At 53.7% G+C, this 22,852-nt stretch overlaps 3 protein-coding genes across 5 annotated transcripts; 2 read left to right on the top strand and 1 right to left on the bottom strand.

Annotated features, from left to right (window-relative positions):
- The first annotated feature begins 924 nt into the window (after positions 1-924).
- On the top strand, positions 925-13,612 carry SEMA4G (semaphorin 4G). The gene is made up of 16 exons (XM_055560631.1): positions 925-998; positions 3,945-4,411; positions 4,511-4,659; positions 4,926-4,988; positions 7,870-7,968; positions 8,091-8,184; positions 8,334-8,447; positions 8,652-8,821; positions 8,906-9,075; positions 9,341-9,485; positions 9,614-9,836; positions 10,243-10,358; positions 10,506-10,681; positions 10,874-10,935; positions 12,291-13,348; positions 13,476-13,612. The coding sequence occupies exons 2-15, from the start codon at positions 4,288-4,290 to the stop codon at positions 13,118-13,120; spliced, it is 2,535 nt and encodes an 844-aa protein (XP_055416606.1). The 5' UTR covers positions 925-998; positions 3,945-4,287; the 3' UTR covers positions 13,121-13,348; positions 13,476-13,612.
- A 1,763-nt stretch (positions 13,613-15,375) lies between these two features.
- Positions 15,376-16,574, bottom strand: MRPL43 (mitochondrial ribosomal protein L43). Its single transcript, XM_055560630.1, has 3 exons — positions 16,378-16,574; positions 16,182-16,288; positions 15,376-16,066 (listed from the first exon to the last, which is right to left on the bottom strand). The coding sequence occupies exons 1-3, from the start codon at positions 16,506-16,508 to the stop codon at positions 15,825-15,827; spliced, it is 480 nt and encodes a 159-aa protein (XP_055416605.1). The 5' UTR covers positions 16,509-16,574; the 3' UTR covers positions 15,376-15,824.
- Positions 16,575-16,622: 48 nt separating this feature from the next.
- TWNK (twinkle mtDNA helicase) lies at positions 16,623-21,987 on the top strand. 3 transcript variants are annotated; one of them, XM_055560629.1, is made up of 6 exons: positions 16,637-16,980; positions 18,305-18,431; positions 18,624-18,864; positions 19,000-19,107; positions 19,409-19,550; positions 20,745-21,987. In XM_055560629.1, exons 3-6 carry the CDS (start codon positions 18,743-18,745, stop codon positions 21,063-21,065), a joined length of 693 nt encoding a protein of 230 aa, XP_055416604.1. In that variant the 5' UTR covers positions 16,637-16,980; positions 18,305-18,431; positions 18,624-18,742; the 3' UTR covers positions 21,066-21,987. The 3 variants fall into 3 exon arrangements, with proteins under 3 accessions (XP_055416603.1, XP_055416602.1, XP_055416604.1); XM_055560628.1 differs by having other exon boundaries at positions 16,623-18,431; positions 18,687-18,864; XM_055560627.1 differs by having other exon boundaries at positions 16,625-18,431.
- The last annotated feature ends 865 nt before the right edge of the window (positions 21,988-22,852 follow it).

Here is a 22,852-nt window from a genome sequence, read left to right on the forward strand (position 1 = left end):
GAAGGAAGCATGACCCGAGTTGAGGGGAAATTGCAGGGCCAGGGTGCATGGGAGGACTACCCTAGTTGAATACGGAGCTGGAGAGTTGATTCTTAGGAGGCTTCTTAGATTGCTTCTGGATAAGGTGATCAAGTCTAGAAAGGGAGGGATATTTGCTCGCCTAGGAGGAGCTCACTGTAAGATCTGGAGTAAGAATGATATTCAACATGAACTGGAAGGGAACGCAGGTGTCTGAGTGACCCAGTCCCTGAGGAGGTAGACCCCAGTTACATCTGAGAGTTGGTCTGAGTGGACAAGTGCAAATGTTTGTGGCTTCTTTAATCAGAAAAACAGCATTTGTCTTTTATGCACTTCCGGTCAAATTTTTATTCATCCCTTCAAGACTGACCCCCTCAGACCTCAAGCTGAAAGAGCAGGCGGCTGGAGACACTTGAGCTAGAATCAAGACCCTCATCTGGGTTGAGAGCTGCCCCAACACTTGGTGTCCACCTACTCTGCCCCTCCGCCCTAGGCAGAGAGCAGAAGCAGGTAGCAGGAGCGCAAAAAGTGAGCTCCGCATTAGAGGACTGGCCAGAGGGCCTTCGGAGAGTTAAGTCGGCCAGAGGACAGGTGTGCACATCCCCCGGAGAAAGCAAGCCCAAGGGGTCCTAGGTCTGAGGGGTAGGAAGGTGGGATAAGTCCTTACAGAGCGCACAGGGTGATGAAACCACCACCAGGGGGCGCGGCCTTAGGGGGCGGGACACGCCAGACGCCCGAGGGCTCTGTGTGAGCCTTGACCTATAGTATAGGGTGGGGATGCGAAAGCAGAGAGCGCCTTTCCCCGCACCCTTCCCTGCTGGCCCCGCCTCCCTGGCCCCGCCTTCCAGGCCCCTACTCCACCCCCGGCTCCGCCTCCACCAGCCCCGCCTCCGGCCGCGGCCCCTTCCTCCCGCAGCTGGTGCTGTGGGGCCGCGGAGCCGCGCATCGCCGTCTGCATGGCCGGGGATCTGCGAGCAAAGGTGAGACAGGAGTGGAGTGCGGGCAGCGGTAGGGCCTGCGCCGGGGGGCGGGGGCCAGGCCAGGCCTTCCCTACGTCTGTTAAACCTTCCAGGCTCGGCCAGGCCTTTCTCACCGCCAAGTCCCCTAGTCCCGCATAAAAGCTCTAGAGGTGCGCGGGCCAGGCCTCGGGCGGCGCTGGTCGCAGACCTGCCACCGCAGAGTCGGGATCTGGAGTGGGGCGGGGGCCCGCGTGGTGAACAGTGCTCCCCGGGATCTGGGTCACGTCTCCTGGCGTCTGGCGGGATCGAAGGAGAGCTTGTCCTCGAGCTGCAGCAGGAGAGACTGAGGTTAGATCTGAGGAGAGGAGAGAACCGCGAACTGTCCAGGATGAAGGAAGGCGAGGGTAGCGGGGGAGGGGCTCTCAGGCCAGGAGAGACCATCATCCTACTGGGCAGAGAGGGATACCGCCTACACTAGGCAGGTGGACATCTGGGATGAAGGTTGACAGCCTGCCTATCCTACATTGATCCTGTTGGCTACCCTCCTCAGTTCCCTCCACCCCAAGATCTAATAGCGGGAAGGTGGTCAGAGTTCAGGGGGCCGGCCCTGGGGGAGGATCGCAAGCTTTGAAACCGGAGATGGTGTGCGGGATGTGGACTGGAGACCTTGAAGCCTTGTGGTCACTGGGGGAAGGGGATGGCAGCTCCGCCCGTCCCCCCGCCCCATTTAGCCCCACCCTCCTGCCCAACAGGTTAAATGCAGGCTGAGCACTCCCAGCCCAAATTCCATATCTAGAACTGCAGTAGAGGTGGGTTAAGTTACCTGTTTCATTGCATCTTTACTTTGCTACATCAAGGGGCCTCCTCCTGCCTGGGTTATGTAGCCCCTCCCTCCCTTGTCAGACTGGCCTTGACCCTTGCACGCATCCTATTTGAGCATCTGAGATCAGAAACTTCCCTCATCTTTACACACACACACTCACAAACACAAACTTGGATTCTGGCCTTAGAATTAGGACTTTGGGGAAGGGAGGCAGGGTTCTGCTCTACATCTCACCCCCAGTGGATACTGGTAGCCTCCAAGCCTGCCGTGAGAAATGGACCCCTATGTGTACATACGCTTGTCTCTGCGTAGATGTAATTGTGTGTTTGAGGACTGTGTGCATATAAATGTAGTTGATCCTTTTGTGGACATGATGGTGCCTGACTCACTGTATCCGTGGGATTGTGTGCGTGTCCCTACAGGGGCAGGACCCTCCTGTGAATAGGTGTACAGTCTTCCATAGGGACATGTCTGGGTGTATAACCCTCTTTGTTAATCCCTGAGACTGGGTGCCTTGCTAATTGAACAGGCATGTGAATACAACTTTACATGTAAATATGTATAGACAGGTGGCAGGCCCTTTAGGTAAACATATGTGTGCAGACCTCACTGTGAATGTGTGTGGCTGACTCTTCATGTGTATGTGTGCTCATAGCCCTCCTATGAATATGTATGTGTGTGTATCTATGTGCATGCACATCTCCCTCCTCTGGACACACGTGACTCATTTAAACCTCTGTCAGTGTGCCAGGCACCATGCTCTGAGTGGTTCCTCTGACCTGGGGTGTATTCCTCTTGCCCAATCCTAGAGACTGATCCCTCCTAGCCTTAGGGCTCCCCCCGCCCCTGCCCCACTTCTGCACTAAGCAAATAGGAGGCCCCAAAGGTAAACAGGTGTGCCTCCACAGGGAGAGATGGGGCCTGGGCGGTTTGTCTGGGGCCTCTTACTGCCCCAGCCCCAGGCCAGGATCCAATGCCCCTCCTGTGGTCCAGGGAGCCTCTTCAGTCTACTCATACGCCATTCTCCATTTTTGGGCTCTGCTCCAGAACAGTAGTGACCTTTACCTCTTGAAAAAACCCTCCAAATTCCGGTTTTCCCCGTGGCCAATTCCCAGCCCCTGCCCTCTCTTCAAGGCCACCTAGTTAATATTTGACCTGGAAGGAAAGGGAGAGGCCAGTGGCCCTTCTGGCTTTGTCTCATGAGATTGGGTGAGTCAGGTTTTCTCCACACCTAGCCCAACCAAGGAACTTCAGAGATCAGGCCTGAAGTTCAGGGGTCAGATCAGACCTACCACCTATCCCAACCCCATCCCCAGCTGGTTGCCATGAGGCAGGGTCCAGTTGTGGTAACAGTCTCCAAGATGTACCAAGGGAGGTGGCCAAGGTCTCAGGGATCCTATCGTTCACCTTTCCCTTGTTGCTCATGCCTCAGTTAAGTGGCCTTGCACGCTCGAGCTTCCTGTTCAGGTCTGACAACTGCACTGCTGAGGGTGGGGAGGGAAGAGGGGCAGATACCCACCCTGGTGCCTGTGAGTGCCTGTTTGCAGGTGGGGGCATGTGTGGATGCTTAGCCAGAGGACAGTACAGACTCGCATGGGCAAGGCAGAGATGTGCACCCCCTTGGAGAGGAATGCTGAGGAGGAGAAGTATCTAATTAAAGAGAAATTCCAGAGGGAGCTTTCACGCCAGGGAAAAGAAAAAACAAAGGGAAAATAGGGCAAAATAAACAAAGGCCCATTAAGCATCTCTGCCCAGGCCTTCCTGCATAAGGCACCCCCGCAGGCGGAGGGGCAGCTGCTGCCCGAGTTGGGTCTCACTGCTGGGAGAAGGCATTCTTCCTGAGAACCTGGGCTCTACCAAGATGGAGGCCTAGCTTAGCTTCTGACTAGGTTACAGAAGGGCTGTCACCTGAGATTTGGGTTGAAGGGAGTCTAGGGTCTTGTAAAGTGGGCAAGCTCCACCCAGCTTCCTGCATCTGAACAGCAAGGAGCACAGAATGATGGGGTTCATCCTCTTGTGGGAGTTTCGTAGATGCTGGGCCTCCTCGCTTTGATACCACCTGAACTCAGAGGGTAATACTATCTACTTTCCATCTACACACAGAAGAAAAGACTTTTTTTCTGTTTGTTTTTTCTTTTCTTCAGAAAACAGACCTCAGTGAACCAGAACTAGCCCTGCTGTTGGGGCAGGGTGACCCCACCAGTGATCTACAACCCCTGTGTGACCCCACCATGGAGTTTGTAACTGATGCCGAGAGGCAGTCTAGAATCCACCCCTCTTCTTGACCTCTTACCTGGGATTCCATGGCCGCACAATCATGTGATTCCATGTCTTCCCGATTCCAGGACCCTCCCTGGCCCCATGACCTCTGACCTTCTAAGCAACCTCCCTGGACCTTAATACCCTGTGACTATTCTTCCCATCATCCCCCAACCTCTGGCCCAGGCTCCTTTTGGGGGTCTTGTTGGTCTGGGCCTCCCCAGGAAGATGTGGGGGAGGCTCTGGCCCCTCCTCCTGAGCTTCCTCACAGCAACTGCAGTCCCTGGACCCTCACTGCGGAGACCATCCAGAGAACTAGATGCCACCCCACGGATGACCATCCCCTATGAAGGTTTGACAGCCCCAACCTCGAAAGGCAGCAGGAGCTGGGGGCTGGAGGTGGGGAGGCAGGCAGTCCCAGGGCTGGGCTCACTGATCCCGCTCTCCCCAGAGCTCTCTGGGACCCGGCACTTCAAGGGCCAAGCCCAGAACTACTCAACACTGCTGCTGGAGGAGGCCTCCGCAAGGCTGCTGGTGGGAGCCCGAGGTGCCCTGTTCTCTCTCAATGCGCAAGACATAGGAGATGGGACTCACAAAGAGGTCAGCCCCTGGAGCCTAGACTGCCCAGAGGGTATCCAGCTTCATTCAGCATCGTAGGACCTCAACTTCCTGGAAACCCTGTCAGTCCTCTGTAACCCCCTGGTCAGACAGCACTGCCTTTCCTGGCCCAGGTCTCCTTTACATCCAATGCTCCTTCTGACACTTACCTCACCCTGGGGCCCTATCACCTTGTCCCACAGGTAATTGGGAGAGGCAAAGGCATCGGGTTCTATGTATCAGCCTATTCCCTTTACCACCCCCTCCAGATTCACTGGGAGGCCTCTCCAGAGATGCAAAGCAAATGTCATCAAAAAGGGAAAAACAACCAGGTATGTGATCCGCCCTGTTCCCAACTCCTTTCCTCTTTCTCTTCAGTGGGGGCTATCACAGTTGGTGGGGACACAGATGGAGAAACAGATCAGCCAGTCAGTTGCTGCAACCACAGTAGACACTGTGAGTGCCACTGGAGGGGCTGGCCTGGGAGCGATACTTGAAATGCAAACATCTGGTGACCTACTAGCGTGGTTTTGGATATTATCTTAATCTCCTCTGGGCTCCCAAATAATAATCATGATAACAATAGGTAATCTCTAGTAAGTGTTGACTTAGCTATTATCTAATTTCGTTCTAAAATAATCCTAGGAAATGGTGTTATCCTCCACTTTCAATGAGAAAAATGAGGCTTTGGTCAAGGAATAGCTCAAATACCCACTTTTCCATAGGTATTAGTGAAGTGTCAGGCTTCCTTGGTGGCTCAGACAGTAAAGTGTCTATCCTTAATGCGGGAGACCTGGGTTCAATCCCTGGGTCAGGAAGATCCCCTGGAGAAGGGCATGGCAACCCACTCCAGTACTCTTGCCTGGAGAATCCCATGGACAGAGGAGCCTGGTGGGCTACAATCCATGGGGTCGCAAAGAGTCGGACACTGGACATGACTGAGAAACTAACACTCTCTAGTGAAGTGTCAGCCCCTTCTAGCTAAAGAACAGAATGTCTGCAGGGGTCCTATATCTGGCTATGTAACAGATTCACCTGGAGAGCTTTTTACAGTGTTTTTATATTTTTGTGGCGTGGCATATCGGAATCTTAGTTCCCCAATCAGGGATTGAACTGGCACCCCCTGCAGTGGAAGGACAAAGTCTTAACCACTGGACTGCCAGGGAAGAACCTGGAGAGCTTTTTAAAAATACCCCAAGGCCCACAAGCTGGGGGATTCTGACTTAGTGGGTCTGCGGCACTTAAAGGCGTCTCCAGGAGATTTCATCAAAGGATGCCTCTAAGTGTAACATGGGTGGAAAATGGAGCTGGTGAAGCATATGGAGCCCAATTTATGGAGGGCTGTTAACACCCAGCTGGGGGGTTGGATTTTATTCTATGACAGTAGTACCCTCACCATTTGATATTTTAGAGACTTTCAAACTTTAACGTGCCCTCGAATCACCTGGGTGTATTATAAATGTGGATGCTAACTCAGAAGGTCTGGGGAAAGGCCTGCAATTCTGCGATTCTAATGAGCTTCCAGATGGAGCTGACACACTGCTGGTCCCGGACCATCTTTGACTTTAGAAGAACATTTCCCAATGCATGTTCTCAGAAGCAATAATTTTCAAAAGAGATGTTTAATAGTTAGATGAGTTTGGAAAATGCTGCATGCTCAATCCTACAATGCACAGCAATACCCTTAAGGCTTTAAGGTGTCTCCAGTAAAGGTAGCTTTTACCTGTGGTTTTCTATTCATTTGACCACAGAACTCCCCCTCCCCGCTCCCCCCTTTTTAATGGAAACATCTTGGAGAAACACTATTTTAAGAATACTTATCTGGTCTCAGGCACTAAATGAATTAAAATAGAGTGAGTCTGGAGGGAAGAAAGGTAGTGCGGAGGTGGGGGGCATCATATGGGTCAGAGGAGGGAGGCCTGAGCAAGCTGGTGGAGAGGAGGGCTGGATGCCAAAGTCTGCACCTGGTGAGGGTGGGGTAAAGACATAGAGGCCTGCATGAACTCAAACCCTGGGTAACAGACAGGAGGAGGAATCATTAACAAGGCAAAGAAGTCAAGAGGGCATCGGCTTAGGGCATTTGATAGGCAGAGAAGGCCACTGTGGCTGCAGGAGGGTGAATGAGGCCAGAGGAAGGGGCAGGGCTCTGTCATGTAGGGCCAGGAGCATGTGGGGCCCTATGTTCAGGACTCTGGTGAGTCACAGAGGGTTTTAAATACAGCAGTGACATGATCTGGTTTACATTTTTAAAATATGCCTCGGAAAGTGGGTTGCAAGAGGGTGCTGACTGGTAGAATCTCTCTGAAAGGAAAATCCAGACAATGGTAACAGCAGTCTCCTTTGAAGGCAACAGGATAAAAAAGGAGGCTGTTTACAACATATCCCTTTGTACCTTTTGAATTTTACACCGTGTGCATGTATTCCTCATTTACTGAATCAATAAACAGCTTTTGTAAAGACAGGCAGAGAGGTGGGGGAGCTGTCAGGTGGTCGCTGTGGCTGCCCAGGGAAGAGATGACGGTGATAATGTGGACTAGGGTGGTGGCAGTGGAGGGGAAGTGGACCAAGTCATGGGACGTGTAGGATAAAGACTTAATCACGGAGAGACTGAATGTGGGGGTGAGGGAATGGGAAGCAGCAAAGATGACGCCTGGTTTCTGGACTGAGTAATAGGATGGATGGATGAAGTGAGGTGGGAAAGACTGGAAGAACAGGTTTAAGGGAGAAGATGCACAGGACGGAGGAGGGGATGAGCCTAGTTTCTGACAGCATGAGTTCGACATGTCTGTGGGCTAGCAGGTGGAGCAATGGCTGGAACCTGGGGGGTAGGTTTGGTAATGCCACCCTGAAGCGGGTGTGGGAGCTCCATGACTGGCAGACGGTGCTGTGAACATGCAAGAGAGAAGCATCTTCAGGTGGTAAGAGCCCTTGGAGCCCCCAGACTAGGGGACTACAGAAGATGCAGGAGAAGCCAGCCAAGTGTGTCAGGTAAGCTGAGCTAGCCAAGGAAAGAGCAGTCATGCCCCTGGGAGACCAAAGGACAGCGAGTTCCCGGGAACAGTCTGTGTCCTGAGCAGTGAGAACACCCACCAGGATCTTAGAAGGAACCGTTTGTCCTGTGGGTGGGAGCAAGAGCCAGACCACAGAGCTGGCCTAATGGAAGCGGTCTCTAAGGAGGCCCGGAGCTCACAGCCCTCCTCATCTATCCCACAGACCGAGTGCTTCAACCATGTGCGATTCCTGCAGCGGCTCAATGCCACCCACCTCTACGCATGTGGGACTCACGCCTTCCAGCCTCTCTGTGCAGCCATTGTGAGTGTGTTTGCCCCTGCCCTGACTGCCGCCCCTGCTCCCTGACCCTGGACCCGTCTGACCTTCGGCGACAACCCCTGCCTGTCCTCAGGATCACTGACTTTGGGCCCTTCCTCCCCTAGGATGCTGAGGCCTTCACCTTGCCAACCAGCTTCGAGGAGGGGAAAGAGAAGTGTCCTTATGACCCAGCCCGCGGCTTCACTGGCCTCATCATTGGTAAGCATGCTCTCCTCTCCACACAGGCCCCTCAACCACAGGCATGCTGTCTGTGAGACATGGATCTCATTGCTAGGACTTGCCACCCATGTAGTATTATGTGTCTTGTGTGTGACGTGTCTCTCACGCGGGGCATGTTCGTGCCTCAGATGGAGGCCTCTACACAGCCACTCGGTATGAATTCCGGAGCATCCCTGACATCCGCCGGAGCCGGCACCCACACTCCCTGAGGACAGAGGAGGCACCAATGCACTGGCTCAATGGTTAGGAGGATGAGGCCCAGGGTGATGGGGGGCAGGGGACTGTTTCTGCATCCGTACTCCCTTGGGCAGTTGACCATCATCCCATCCCCAAATCCCCAGGTGAGCCTGTCTCTTCCTGGGTGTGGTTGAATAAGGGCAGTGCGGTGGGGGTGGGGGCAGTGGGTGGAGATCCCCAAACTATCTCAGAAGCCACCTGACCCACAGATGCTGAGTTTGTGTTCTCCGTCCTGGTGCGGGAGAGCCAGGCCAGTGCCGTGGGTGACGACGACAAAGTTTACTACTTCTTCACGGAGCGTGCTGCTGAGGAGGGTGCAGGCAGCTTTGCTCAGAGCCGCAGCAGTCACCGCGTGGCCCGTGTGGCCCGGGTGTGCAAGGTGAGGAGGACTGAGGTCAGGGCAAGGGTGTAGTGGCTGAATCTCTGACCCTGGCCATTGACCCCCTGCCCCCTGCCCCCCCAGGGAGACCTGGGAGGGAAGAAGATCCTGCAGAAGAAATGGACCTCCTTCTTGAAGGCGCGCCTCATCTGCCACATCCCACAGTATGAGACGCTGCGCAGTGTCTGCAGCCTGCAAGCTGACACCTCAGCACACACACACTTCTATGCGGCCTTCACGCTGACCACACAGTGGTCAGTTCAGGGATGGCGGGAAGGCGAGGGATGGGGACAGCATAGGGACTGGAGCAGAGGTCAGGGGAGATGAGATAGGACCCCCTGGGGGGAAGCCAGCCGCAGACAGAGAACTTCAGGCACGTCCAGGGGTCTGCTGCCACTCAGGAGAGGGCCTGTGGACTTGGAGCTGGCATTGGTCAGGGCGACAGGGGGCTCCAGGCTGGGCAGGTAGGCAGGCTCCTTTCAGTGTGACTCAGCCTCGTCCCCTCCATCCCATCCTTAGGAAGACCCTCGAGGCCTCAGCCATATGCCGCTATGACCTGGCCGAGGTGCAGGCTGTCTTCGCAGGCCCCTACATGGAATACCAGGATGGTGTCCGGCGCTGGGGCCGCTACGAGGGCGGGGTGCCAGAGCCCCGGCCTGGCTCGGTGAGTGCTGAGGCCTGGGGTCAGTGCTGAGTAGACAGGACCCCTAAGATGGGGAGGAGGTCTAACCTTGTGGGGAGGGTGGGCCAGTGGTAGAATTCTAAGATTCACCACCCTATCCCCCACCACAGTGCATTACAGATTCACTGCGAAGCCAAGGCTACAACTCATCCCAGGACTTGCCATCTCTGGTTCTGGACTTTGTGAAGTTACACCCACTGATGGCTCGGCCTGTAGTGCCCACACGTGGACGGCCCCTGCTGCTCAAGCGCAGTGTGCGCTACACACACCTCACGGGGACACCTGTCAGCACACCCGCCGGACCCACCTATGACCTGCTCTTTCTGGGCACAGGTGCTTCTGACCCCTGGCCTGAGCCCTTTGGTGACTGCTGGCCTGAGTCCTTGATCCCTATTGACGTCCAGTCCCCTGGAGGACCCCGATCACAAACCCCTGGTGACCACTGATGTTGATTCTTCAGTGAACAATCACTACTGGTCCCCAAGGACCACTAGCTCTTGGTGACTGCTGACTCCTGTCACCAACCACAATGACATTTGACTCTGGTCACTAATGCTTCTAAATCCAATAATTCTTGCCATGACTAGTTTGGAGTTTCCAATCTCGGGAGAACCCACTGCTACTGGCTGAATCCTTGTCCCTGACCTCAGGACTCCAAGCGGTTCCCGTTAGGCTATTTATTGCAGGGGGCTGAGAGTAGATTCCACTGGAGTCTGACCTTCTGCCATTCCCATACCAGCTGATGGCTGGATCCACAAGGCTGTGGTCCTGGGCTCTGGGATGCACATTATTGAAGAGACACAGGTGTTCAAGGATCCCCAGTCTGTGGAGAACCTGGTCATCTCTCTGATGCAGGTAGCCCCTGATTCATGACCCTCAATATTCTGGTCTTGCCAGAGTAGACAGAGGGAGGTGGGAGGCTGGACACTGGCTGTGTGTGTGTGTGTGTGTCTGTAAGTGGGAGTGAGGTGCTGCCAACCAGCTGTTCTCTCTGACTCCTAGCATAGCCTCTACGTGGGGGCCCCAAGTGGCGTCATCCAGCTACCACTGTCCAGCTGCTCCCGCTACCGCTCCTGCTATGACTGCATCCTGGCCCGGGACCCCTACTGTGGCTGGGACCCCAGCACCCATGCCTGCATGGTGACCACCACCGTAGCCAACAGGTCCCAAAATAGCAGGTGAGAGGCATGGGGGTCGGGGGAGGCTCAAGGGTCCCATTTGCCCCCGGGATCAGGGCCTAAGGGGTGAAGGAGGGCCTGCCAGCTGCGGGCAGTAGGGTCCGGTTGTTAGTAACAGCTTTACTGACCCTTCCACTGGCCAAACTACAGCCCAGTTCCCCTTGTTCTTGAATCCCAATCCTCTGTCTCCAGGACAGCACTCATACAGGACATGGAGAGAGGAAACCGAGGCTGCGAGGGCAACAGGGACACAGGTAAGTGCCATCATGGCCGTGTGTGGGTCTGGCAGCATAGTCTGTCCTCTATACCATCTGATGCCATCCGTATGTGCATATATATATCTGAATGACTCTGTCTGTGCTTTCACTGAGAATGACCCAGCACAGAGTAAGTATTCAACAAGCATCTGTTGCAAAACGAAAAGTTATAAATAAGCAAACAGGTTCAAGATGTGAAGTTTTTCATTTCTGGAGCTTACAGCCAAGTCTGTGCACAGGCAATTAAATGATCCCACAATAAATTACACTTCTTTTCTTTGGCTTTTTTTGATACAAAAGAAATAATTACAACTATGACAAGGGTTTGAGAGATAATAGGTTCTTCCCCAAGGAAGATCAGATGACTGAGCTGATATCTGAAGCAAGAGCAATAATCATAATAATCATAGCTAATATGTACCGAGGATTTACCATGCGGCAAGCACTGATCAAACACACGCATTTCATTTGTTCTCAGAGCATTCCTATGAGAAAGGTGCCATTATTACCATCTCCATGAGGGGCAATCTCTCTGAGTAACACAGAGAATAAGTAAACTACCCAAAATCGATCAGCTCTTTGAGAATTTGAGCCTAACCCCAAGCAGGCTGACTGGAATCTGAGCTTTTGTTCACTGTTATGCTTTCTCCTCCAAGTTAACCTGGCTAATACAGGGCACGAGGAAGGGGATGACACCCAAGTAGAGGGAAGAGCAAGCTTGGTGTTTGAACAAGAGAAGAGGCTGGAGAGATGGGCAAGACTGTGCTGAGGCAGGGGGATGGCATCATCAGCTTAGTGTTTTTAAAAGGTCACCCCACTGCTGCATAAAGAATGGATTAGGTGAGGGCCAGCAGCTGGGGAAGGAGAGACGTGAACAGGTCTGAGAAAGATTCTGGAAGCAGAATCTTAATGAGGGTTAGATACAAAGGTGAAGGGGAGAAAGAGACAAGGGAAACTCAGGTTTCTGGGAAATGGCTGGTGGTGCCATACACGGTGATGACAATTCAAGAAAAATACCCAGTGTAATCTAAGAGGGAGCTTTTGGCCTCAGTTCCTGTGACATGTCCAAGAGATGTATGGCACATAGAAGAAAGTCAAGTCTACACTCAGTAGAAAACTCTTTGTTGGAGGCAGAGATGAGGAATCACTGGTAGATGTCAGGAACTGAAACCAGTGAGACGGGCCCACTGAACCTTGCGTGGGACCATGAGCACAGAGGGCTTAGTCCTGCAATTTTAGATTCTGTGCGTGGTGCTGGGGACCTAACAGTGAACCACCTGGCTTGCCATCTCCAGTGCCCTCCCAGGATAAGCAGGCACTGACCACGTTCTCCTGTCCCTTGCTCCCTCCAGGGCCACCACCACCACTGAAGACCCGTTCTGTGCTCCGGGGTGATGATGTCCTATTGCCCTGTGACCAGCCATCCAACCTGGCCCGGGCCTTGTGGCTGCTCAATGGGAGCATGGGCCTGAGTGATGGGCAGGATGGCTACCGCGTGGGTGTGGATGGGCTGCTGGTAACAGACACGCAGCCTGAGCACAGCGGCAACTACGGCTGCTATGCTGAAGAGAATGGCCTCCGCACCCTGCTGGCCTCCTACAGCCTCACGGTGCGGCCAGCCACTCCAGCCCCTGCTCCACAAGCCCCTGCCATGCCTGGGGCACAGCTGGCACCGGATGTGCGGCTGCTCTACGTGTTAGCCATTGCTGCACTTGGTGGCCTCTGCCTTATCCTGGCTTCCTCCCTCTTCTATGTGGCCTGTCTTCGGGGAAGTGGACGAGGGCACCGTCAAAAATACTCACTGGGTCGGGCTGGCCGGGCAGGGGGCTCTGCTGTGCAGCTGCAGACAGTCTCAGGCCAGTGTCCTGGAGAGGATGATGACGGTGATGATGGGGAACGGGCCGGGGGCCTAGAGGGTGGCTGCCTCCAGATCATCCCTGGAGAGGGAACCCCAGCCCCGCCGCCACCGCCCCCCCCACCGCCACCAACTGAGCTGACCAATGGGTTGGTGACACTGCCCAGCCGGCTGCGCAGGATGAATGGCAACAGCTACGTGCTCCTGAGGCAGAGCAACAATGGAGTGCCAGCGGGGCCCTGCTCCTTCGCGGAGGAGCTCAGCCGCATCCTGGAGAAGAGGAAGCACACACAGCTCGTAGAGCACCTGGATGAGAGCTCTGTCTGAGCCCAGCCTCCCAGGACAAATGCTCTTCCAAACCAGCCTGCCTGTACCAGGCTGGGCCGCTGCCTCCCCAACGGACACCTTACCCTCATCCCCGCAACTCCAGGCCCTTCTCCCAACATTGTGATGTCCCTGTAGGGCTGGCCAGCGTCAGGCCCAGCCAAAGCCCCCTTCTCAGTCTCTCCACAGACCCATCTGTGAGCAGCCCAGGTCAACCGGTGCTCCTCAGAGGTAGGTGCCCCTCAGGCTCTGCAGTCCTAGCCCCCACTCCTCTTCCCTTTTAACCTAAGCACTTGGGAGGAGAGGATGCCATCCTCCTGCCCCATTCGTCTGCTTACACCCTTCCTCTTTCTCCCAGGCAGGGCTCTGCAGGTCCAGGTGGCCTCAAGGTCACCACCCTCTGCCTGGCCCTATGTGCTGGATGGTCCTGAAAACAAACCAGACCTCTGCCAGCCACCAGAGCCACCTGAACCCTGCGTGCATTCACGTGCGCACATGGAAGAATGCCTATCAGCTGGGCTGCAGGGCCCCACCCCCACCTCCTGGTGCATTCCTGCATTTCATCCCTTCTTCTGGACTTTGGGTACCCTCTCAATTGCCACCTCCCATCCTATCTAGTCTTCCTGTAGTCCCAGCCCCATGTGATGACCTCTTTGGCAAGAGCTTGGCAACAGGCCAGCCTGGGAAGGTAAGACTACTGCATCCTTCCCTCTTCCCTAATGTGTAGCCCTTGTGAGTCAGCCTCCCTACTCCCTGGTCACTCTCAGGAGTGCCAGAGACAGCTCCGGGCATGGTCTTCCTCACGCACATGTGCTTACATTTCCATTCACATGCACCTTGTGAGCCTCCCCTTGCTGCATCGAACCTGTGTCTGTCGGATTTGGTCCATGAACATTTCAGAGGGAGACCTGTCTCCCATTTAGCTGTCCTTGCAGACACTTCCTTAGGACGGGTGACCAACACTGCACTCAATGAGCCAGCCTCCCTTTTGGGGACCAAGCATTTGCTGCCCCTAGATCACAGCAGGGGGAGGAGAGATCTGATGTCTCACCTGGCACTGATGCCCGTTCTCGGAACTATGCAAAGGGCAGAGGCTGGGAGTCTGGATGCTTGGCTCCCACCCCTGTCCTACCTCACCGGGGCACTTTCAGGGTCCAGGGGCCTCTGAAGTCTCCAGGCCCACATGGGACAATCAAAACCTGACTGAGCTCCCCCATTTCCCTCGGATGAGGATGACTGTTATTTTTGTAGCTGAGAACGTGGAATCCCACGGATTTTTACTGCTCTTCACCCAACCTCTCCTTCCTCTACCCCACAATGAATGTATTTATTGTAAACTGGCTACACTTCTTTAGAAATGCCCCCGCTCACCACGCAGGTAGGCGGGACAGGCATGTGACAGAGTGGGGAGGCTGGGCTCAGCTCCTCCCCGTACTGTTGGTTAATAAATACCCTTTTCCCCACAGCTACTATGAGTGGTCTGCTTGGTCTAGGCTGGTCTTCCCCTGATCACCCGGAGACAGGCTTCTAAGCTTTTGATAAAGATGCTTCAGGGTGGGCTTTGCTTTCCATAAAACCATTTTCAGGGCTTCCCTAGTGGCCCAGTGGTAAAGAATTCGGCTGCCAATGCAAGAGACATGGTCCGGAAAGATCCCATAAGCATCTAAGCCCGTGCGTCACAGCTACTGAGCCTGTGCTCTAGAGCCCGGGAATACAACTACTGAGCTATTCGCCACAACTACTGAAGCCCATGTGCACTAGAGTCTGTGCTTCACAACAAGAGAAGCCACCGCAACGAGAAGGCTATGCACAACTAGAGAAAGCCAGTGTGCAGCAATGAGGACCCGACACAGCCAGAAATAAATTATTTTTTTAATTTTGCAGAAGTTGGGATCCTCAGCTTCCATCCTGATTGTCCTGAGCAGGCACACAGGCTTTTTAAAATGATCACTATTTACTGATCATGGTGATAAGGGGATGACAAAATTAATGATAATTCAAGAATTCATACAAAAGTTTCTAGGTTTTTACCTCCTGGCTCTTTTTCTCATCATCTCCTCCCCTCCCTAGGTCTAGAAGATGCTGCCTTTTAATCAGATGGTCTGAGAATCACTCTTTCCAAGGGTTAAGCCTAGATTAATCATATGGCCTTTGATACTACACCATCCTGAAGAGTTATTATTCATTTTGCTTCTGGTTTTAGGATAGTCAAAAAATGGTGTTACAGTTTTAAAATGCACATATTTTGAAGCAGACTTCAAGTGTGACCTTGGCAAATTTATTAACTTCAGTTTTCTAATCTGCACACAAACATTCACATAGATATAAAGGGCCTAGCCCAATGCCAGGCTCACAGCAGACTCTCTTGGTCACTGGCTACAGAAACAGGCCAAAAGGAATTCTTCAGAAGCCAGCCTTGAAAGCCCTCACTGTGATTTGAGATCACTATTATTGATTTGGATTTAAGAAATGAAGACCAAGTCAAATCTCTGAAGATTCTCAGGTTTCAGGATGTCAACTCGCTAAGAATGAGGAGACTCACAGTCCCTTGCCCCTCACGGTGGACATCAAAAGAGATAGGCAGCTCTTCTTTATCCCAAGCAAAAGTACCCATTGGTGGGCTCCATCTGTCTCCCGTGAAGCAAACCAGGAGCAAGAACCACCTCTGCTGGAGTGAGAGTCCAAACTGTGGGTATGGAGTTGGTCTTTATTGTGCTAGCCGCTGGGTCGGGGCAGGATTCTGGACCTCTCGAGGGCACAGCCCACCCAGTGCTGTCGGTTTGTTGGTGAAGGGGTGCCACTGACCCTGGATGCTAGGACTGTCCGTGTGGAAGGGCTTGCGGATACGGATCACGTCCAAGCCCGACTGGTCGGCCAGCTTCTGCACCAGCGTGGCGATCTCCTCGACCGACTTGCAATTGAGGCTCTCCTCGCGCACAGCCCCATTAACTGGTCGAAGGGAGATGGGGATAACAGAAGCGAAGCAGGGGTCAGACGAGCGGCAGGCAAACGGGCCGAACCCCCCTCCGACGCCGCCCTCCAGCCCTCGCCCGGCCCCACTCACGGTATTCGGCCACTACTCTCGGCACACAGCACGGCCGCGGGTTCACATATATGACGACCCCGGGATTCCGGCGGGCGAAATCGGTCACCTCCCGTTCCACGAACTCCCTGAGGGACCCGAGAAGGGTGAGCAAGGTGACCCCTGACCCGGGGCGACAGCGGCTGGAGTCGCATCCCCGCGCCCTTCCTCGGCTCACCTGGCGCCGCGGGACGAGGGCGCGTCACGGCTGAGGCTAAAACTGAGCCGCTGCAGCTGCTGCACGTAGCGACCCAGCCCGTTGTGCAGGACACTCGTCAGGAAGCGGCTCGCGGTCCCGCGGGCAGTCATGGCCACAGCTCTCCAGTCGCCAAGCCGGGTCTCGCGGAGTGGGGGCGGGACGAACCAGAGGCTTCCGCTTCCGGGAACACTTGCAAGGCGGCAGTTTTGCTTCCGAAGTCACGGCTAGTGGCTCGCGTGTGACCCGTGTTGCAGGCGACAGGGGTTAGACGAGAGTGGTGACCCGGGGGCTGGGGTCAGGAGCGGCGGAGCTCCTAGCCGTGGAGCCGAGGAAGCCACACGGCGGAGGCACGACGGGCGCCCCTCGGCGGGAGCGGCGGAGCGACACTAGTCGCCTGGAGTCCCCTTGAGAGGAGCGGTGGAGCGGTCCTTTAGCAGGGGGCCCAGAGGCGAGGGACCACGGAAGGGACACAGACGGCTGCAGAGATGAGGACGACGAAGAGGGGCAGTGGAGGGGCGGTAGTGGCGAGGAGATGATCGAGAGAAACCGCGTCAGGAAGGGGCAGCGCGGAAGGTGGCAAAGGTGAGGTAGCTGTGGAGGGACCGGCCAGAGGAACGCGGACTTGAAAAAGTCCTCTGGCGTGGATGTGAGGTGGCAATGTAGAGGGGCTGAAGAGGATTCAGAGGGAGAAGAGAGCTGCGTGCAGGGTCCCTAGGGTATGACCTAGTAGTGAAGGCACCCGAACCAGGCTAAGGCATTTCAAGCAGTAACTTCCTCCGTTTGAGTAGGAATGTGGGTCCTCCTCCGAAGCGGGTACCCCCTCCGCATCCTGCTGCCCCTGCGTGGGGCGTGGATGGGACGGAGAGGCCTGCCCCGAAGCTTGGCCCCCGGCCCTCCTCGCAGACGGTACAGGAAGGAGGCTCTTCCCGCCTTGGAGGCACCAGTGTTGCCTGTAACCACAACTGAAATCCGCCAGTATTTGCGGGCCCGTGGGATCCCCTTCCAGGATGGACACAGCTGCCTGCGGGCACCGAGTCCCTTTGTGGGGGCCTCAAAGCTCAAGGACCAGACTGGTGCAGCCACTTCCTTCAGCCTCTTCATTGACAAGACCACTGGCCGCTTTCTCTGCATGACCACCCTAGCAGAGGGGAGCTGGGAAGACTTTCAGGCCAGCGTGGAGGGGCAAGGGGGTGGGGCCAGAGAAGGGGTCCTACTCAGTGAGACCCCAGAAGCTGAGGACAGTGAGGAGGTCCGGAGGATCTGGGACCGAGCCATACCTCTCTGGGAGCTGCCTGAGTCAGAGGAGGCCCAGCTAGCTCGCATGATGTTTGGCCTCACCAAAGTGACAGATGACACACTTAAGCGTTTCAGCGTGCGCTATCTGCGGCCTGCTTGCAGGCTTGTCTTCCCTTGGTTCTCCCCTGGAGGTTTGGGATTGCGAGGCCTGAAGCTACTAGGGGCCGAAACCCAGGGCAATGGGGTGCAGTATGTGGAGACCACCATTCCCCGGCCTGGTGCCTACCACAACCTGTTTGGGTTACCACTGATCAGTCGACGAGATGTTGAAGTGGTATTGACAAGTCGTGAGCTGGACAGTCTGGCCTTGAACCAGTCCACAGGGCTGCCCACTCTAGCCCTACCCCGAGGAACAGCCTGCTTACCCCCTGCCCTGCTTCCTTACCTCGAACAGTTCCGACGGGTCGTGCTCTGGCTGGGGAATGACCTTCGGTCCTGGGAAGCTGCCAAGTTGTTTGCCCGAAAACTGAACCCCAAACGATGCTCCTTGGTGCGGCCTGGGGACAAGCAGCCCTCTCCCCTGGAGGCTCTGAACCAAGGCTTAAATCTTTCTCGTATTCTGCGTACTGCCCTGCCCGCCTGGCACAAGTCTATCGTGTCTTTCCGGCAGCTTCGGGAGGAGGTGCTAGGAGAACTGTCAAACGTGGAGCAGGCAGCTGGTGTTCGCTGGAGCCGCTTCCCAGACCTCAATCGTCTTTTGAAGGGACATCGGAAGGGCGAGCTGACAGTGTTCACAGGTAACCCTTTGGGAACTTACTGCTTGGGTGGGTTTGGGGGCAGAGGATTAGATGACTAAAGCATGTGGGTTTGGGCCATAGTAAATGTTTAAGAGGAGCCTTCCCCTCCCAACTTTGAAGCTTCTTGTGGATCTTGGTTTCAAGGTTAGGGCTTTACTCCCTCACCCAGGTCTGTGTTCAACCCCTGTGCAGGGCCAACAGGCAGTGGAAAGACAACATTCATCAGTGAGTATGCCCTGGATTTGTGTACCCAAGGAGTGAACACACTGTGGGGTAGCTTTGAGATCAGCAACGTGAGACTAGCCCGTGTCATGCTGACACAGTTCGCTGTGGGACGACTGGAAGAGCAACTGGACAAATACGATGAGTGGGCTGACCGCTTTGAGGACTTGCCCCTCTATTTCATGACTTTTCATGGGCAACAGAGCATCAGGTGAGGTTTCCAGGCCTGGGACTTTCAAAGAACAGGAGGGCAGGAGAACAGACTCCCAACAGAGTCTTCAGACTGCCATGGTCTAGAGATTACTTGTAACTGACTCTTGAATTCATTGTCTCTTCCTCTTCCCAGGACTGTAATAGACACAATGCAACATGCAGTCTATGTTTACGACATTTGTCATGTGGTCATCGACAATCTGCAGTTCATGATGGGTCATGAGCAGCTGTCCACAGACAGGTGACATCCTCCTCTTGTCTAGCTGTAACCCACTTAAACACACATCTTCTCAGGCAGCTGGCCTCTGGGTAAACGCTGTACGCTTGTTTTCTGACATATGTGCAGGCACATACCTCTCTGTATGTATTTCTGTCTTTATAGAGGTGTGCAGTATGACAGTGGTAAGTGTGGACAGGGATTTAAGTGTGAGTCCTTGGGTAAAGGGAAGTAGAGGGATGTTGTGGTAAGATGTGAACGAATCAGGAGTATGTGTTCATTCTTGTCCTTCTGTGTCTGATAACCTCTTTGCTCTGTTGGGCAGGATTGCAGCTCAAGACTACATTGTCGGGGCCTTTCGGAAGTTTGCAACAGACAGTAGCTGCCATGTAACACTGGTCATTCACCCCCGAAAAGAGGATGATGATAAAGAACTACAGACAGCATCCATTTTTGGCTCAGCCAAAGTAAGTGGACTTTAGAGGATCTCAAGCTATGGAGAGTAGAGGGGGCAGGTATGACCAGGGACAGCCCTCATTCAGCCTTAAATCATTTTGACTACCCATCTGGAACAGGCAGGAGGCAGCTGCCTCTGGAGTCATGACATGAAGACTATATGTGCTATGTATTCTGACAGTGCAGTGGTGAAGACTGTGCTTCCAATGCAAGGAGCGAGGGTTGGAGACCTGGTCAGGGAACTGAGATCCCACATGCCATGTAGCACAGCACACAAAAAAAGGAGACAGTGATTACAACGCAATATGATAATACTTGGGGCTTCCCTTGTGGCTCAGCTGGTAAAGAATCCGCCTGCAACGTGGGAGACCTGGGCTCAATCCCTAGGTTGGGCAGATCCCCTAGAGAAGGGAAAGGCTACCTACTCCAGTATTCCGGCCTGGAGAATTCCATGGACTGTATAGTCCATGGGGTGGCAAAGAGTCGGACATGACTGAGTGAGTTTCACTTTCATGATAATACTAAGAACTATGATAGGCAGCACAGGTATTTGGGGAGAAAAGGCATCTGAGTCAGCCTGGGACATCTGGGGAGACTTCTTAGAAGAGGTGTCAACAAAGGTTGGGTTGGGTTTTGGCCAACAATAGGTATGAAATAAGCAAGTAAGTGGGAGAGCCCTCTGGGCAGCAGGACCAGCCTGGGATCCTGGAGCTTCCATGGCACACTGAGTGAATGCCTACTACGTGCCAGGCCTGGGCTGGACACAAGGAAGGCAGGGCAAGGAACGTAAACTATGTGCCATGATGAAACAGACATGGAACTGAGGGAAAGAATGACAGAAGTAGAAAGATGCTGGTGCCTTTCTTATTTATGGGGATCAAGAATGTTCTCTCCAGGGAAGTGAGACATTTAGACTGGGACCTAAATGTAAGGAGCTCAGGTTGAGTGAGGTGGCGAGCCAAGCAGCCAGATGTGTTAGCAGCAGAGGGAACAGCATGTACACAATCTGGGACAGCAACAGGGTTGTCAGGGAACTAAAATACTCAAGTGACCCCAGCATTTTGGTCAGTAGTTCAGAGAGCTTTGGTGACGGGGGAAGTACTTTTGCCTTTCCACATTCTTGCTATTCCTGCACGCTCAGCCTTCCTTTGTGCTCCTCTGATATATCTTCTTGCTCCTTCTTCCTTCTGCCCCTTATCTCCCAGGCAAGCCAGGAAGCAGACAACGTTCTGATCCTGCAGGACAGGAAACTGGTAACTGGGCCAGGGAAACGGTATCTGCAGGTGTCCAAGAACCGCTTTGATGGAGATGTAGGTGTCTTCCCACTTGAGTTCAACAAGAGTTCTCTCACCTTCTCCATACCACCAAAGAGCAAGGCCCGGCTCAAGAAGATCAAGGATGACAATGGACTAGTGGCCAAAAAGCCCTCTTCTGGCAAAAAGGGGGCTATGCCCCAGATCTCTGAGACTTGTTCCAACCAGGCCCGCAAGCCCAACCAGCCAGACCTCTCCAAGCCTTCAAGGTGAAGACACTGCAGAGCTGGACATTGAAACAAGCCTAGCAGGACAGTCTGGGATAGAGGCTGTCAGTCCTCTGCTAGGGCTGCCTCTGTCCTGTAGTTGTGAGCTATGGGCCCCTGTCTCAGTCTGAGGGGCCTAGCATAGGGAATGGTTTCATTGCGAGATAATTCAATTTAGCAAATATTTGAGAACCTACTATGTGCTGGGCTTGGTTCCAGATTCTGGGAATACAGCACTGACAAGACAGATGAGGTCCCTGCTTCCATGGAACCTGTAATCTGGTAGAAGAGACAAGCAGTGTGCAAACACACAAAAAACATAGTTCTCAATGGTGAATATATGCTCTAAAGGAGAAAAATACAGTAATGTGATAGTGCTTACAGGCTAGTTTAGAGTAAGATTTGAAAAGGTATCTCTGAGCAGAGGACATTTGAGCTGGGACCTTTAAAGAACTAGGATGGAGCCATGTGAACATGTGGAGAAAGAGGAATCCAGGCAGAGGGAAAAGTAAATACAGAGGCCCTGAGGTGAGAACGAGCAAGGTGAGGTCAAAGCAGGGGGGTCAGGCTCCCTGAACCTGTAGGGGTATAGGGAACTTCTTGCCAAAACTCCAGCCCAGGCTTTCAGAGCCAAGGGGTGACATGGTGGACACCAAACTCCTCTACCCGCCACTCTGAAGCCTCCCCTGAAGTGGTGCTTACTACCATCTGATCTAGGTGCTTCACCCTTGTATATAACACCAGGGCTAGCTACAAAGGTGGAAGCCTGGAAGAGAGCCATGGAAGGGCGCTGTGAGCCCAGAGTGCCTGCCACCTAGACACTCATTCCATGGTATGCTGCTTGGGACTGCTGGAGTGGATGCAATCATGACTTTTTGTAGAGGCTTTTCCAGTTTTACTGAAAAAAAAATATATATATATATTTTTCCATATATTTTTTTCCATTGCCTTTGTTACTCTGCTTTTTCTTATTTGACCACCAGGTGTCTCCCTAGTCTTTAACTGGATTTTCCTTGACCTGAATTTACCTCTCACTTTTTGAATTGGGAGTGGATAAGCCCCCTCCCCAACTCCATCTGAGCTGCGTGCTCCCAAGAAAGCAGGATTTGCATGCATGCACACCCTTATACCTCTTCATGGCCTAGGGAAGATAGGATGGTGCTTCTTTATTCCTGTCTTCCCTGAGGATCTCCACGTGATCCCTGGCAGACGTGTGGGTCACTAGGCCCCATGCCTAAGACCTTTCCTGACCAGCTGTCCCTCTGTGACATGAGTCACTCAGGGCCTCGCTCATTGTGGATTCAGGCTCAGCATATTCTTATCTGCTCCCCACCCACTTCCATTTCCCTCTCCTTGTACCCTCTCCGGGTTTCTCTTATGTTAGTGTGTGTTAGTACTCGGTCTCTTGTTTAAAAATGCAGAACCTAGGCCCTACTCTTCCCCCATTCCTGACACACAGGCATTTCTGATTCTGGAGGTTGCAGGAGAGGTTGCAGGACTCCTTGTTTTTAAGAAACTTTGAAGGAGATTGTAAAATAAAAATAACTTACGCAGAAAGAGACCATGTCAGAAATATTGGTAAATGATAACACTTTCCCATGTCACTTCCTCTGATATTCTAAAGTCTGTTTCCCTTTAGATTTGCCTGCAAGAGTAGTGAGAATGCAAGATGTTCTAAGGGGGTCTGGGGAGAAGCCTTTTGTTAAGGAGGGTATTTGAGGTGGGGTGGTGGGGGAGGGGGGGTGTCCTGCTTCCTGGAAGCAAGGCTACTTTATCAAGCATTCCCTGTCAACC

This window comes from Bubalus kerabau, chromosome 22, assembly GCF_029407905.1.
Source record: "Bubalus kerabau isolate K-KA32 ecotype Philippines breed swamp buffalo chromosome 22, PCC_UOA_SB_1v2, whole genome shotgun sequence".
In the NCBI taxonomy this organism is placed as follows: Eukaryota; Metazoa; Chordata; class Mammalia; order Artiodactyla; family Bovidae; genus Bubalus; species Bubalus kerabau.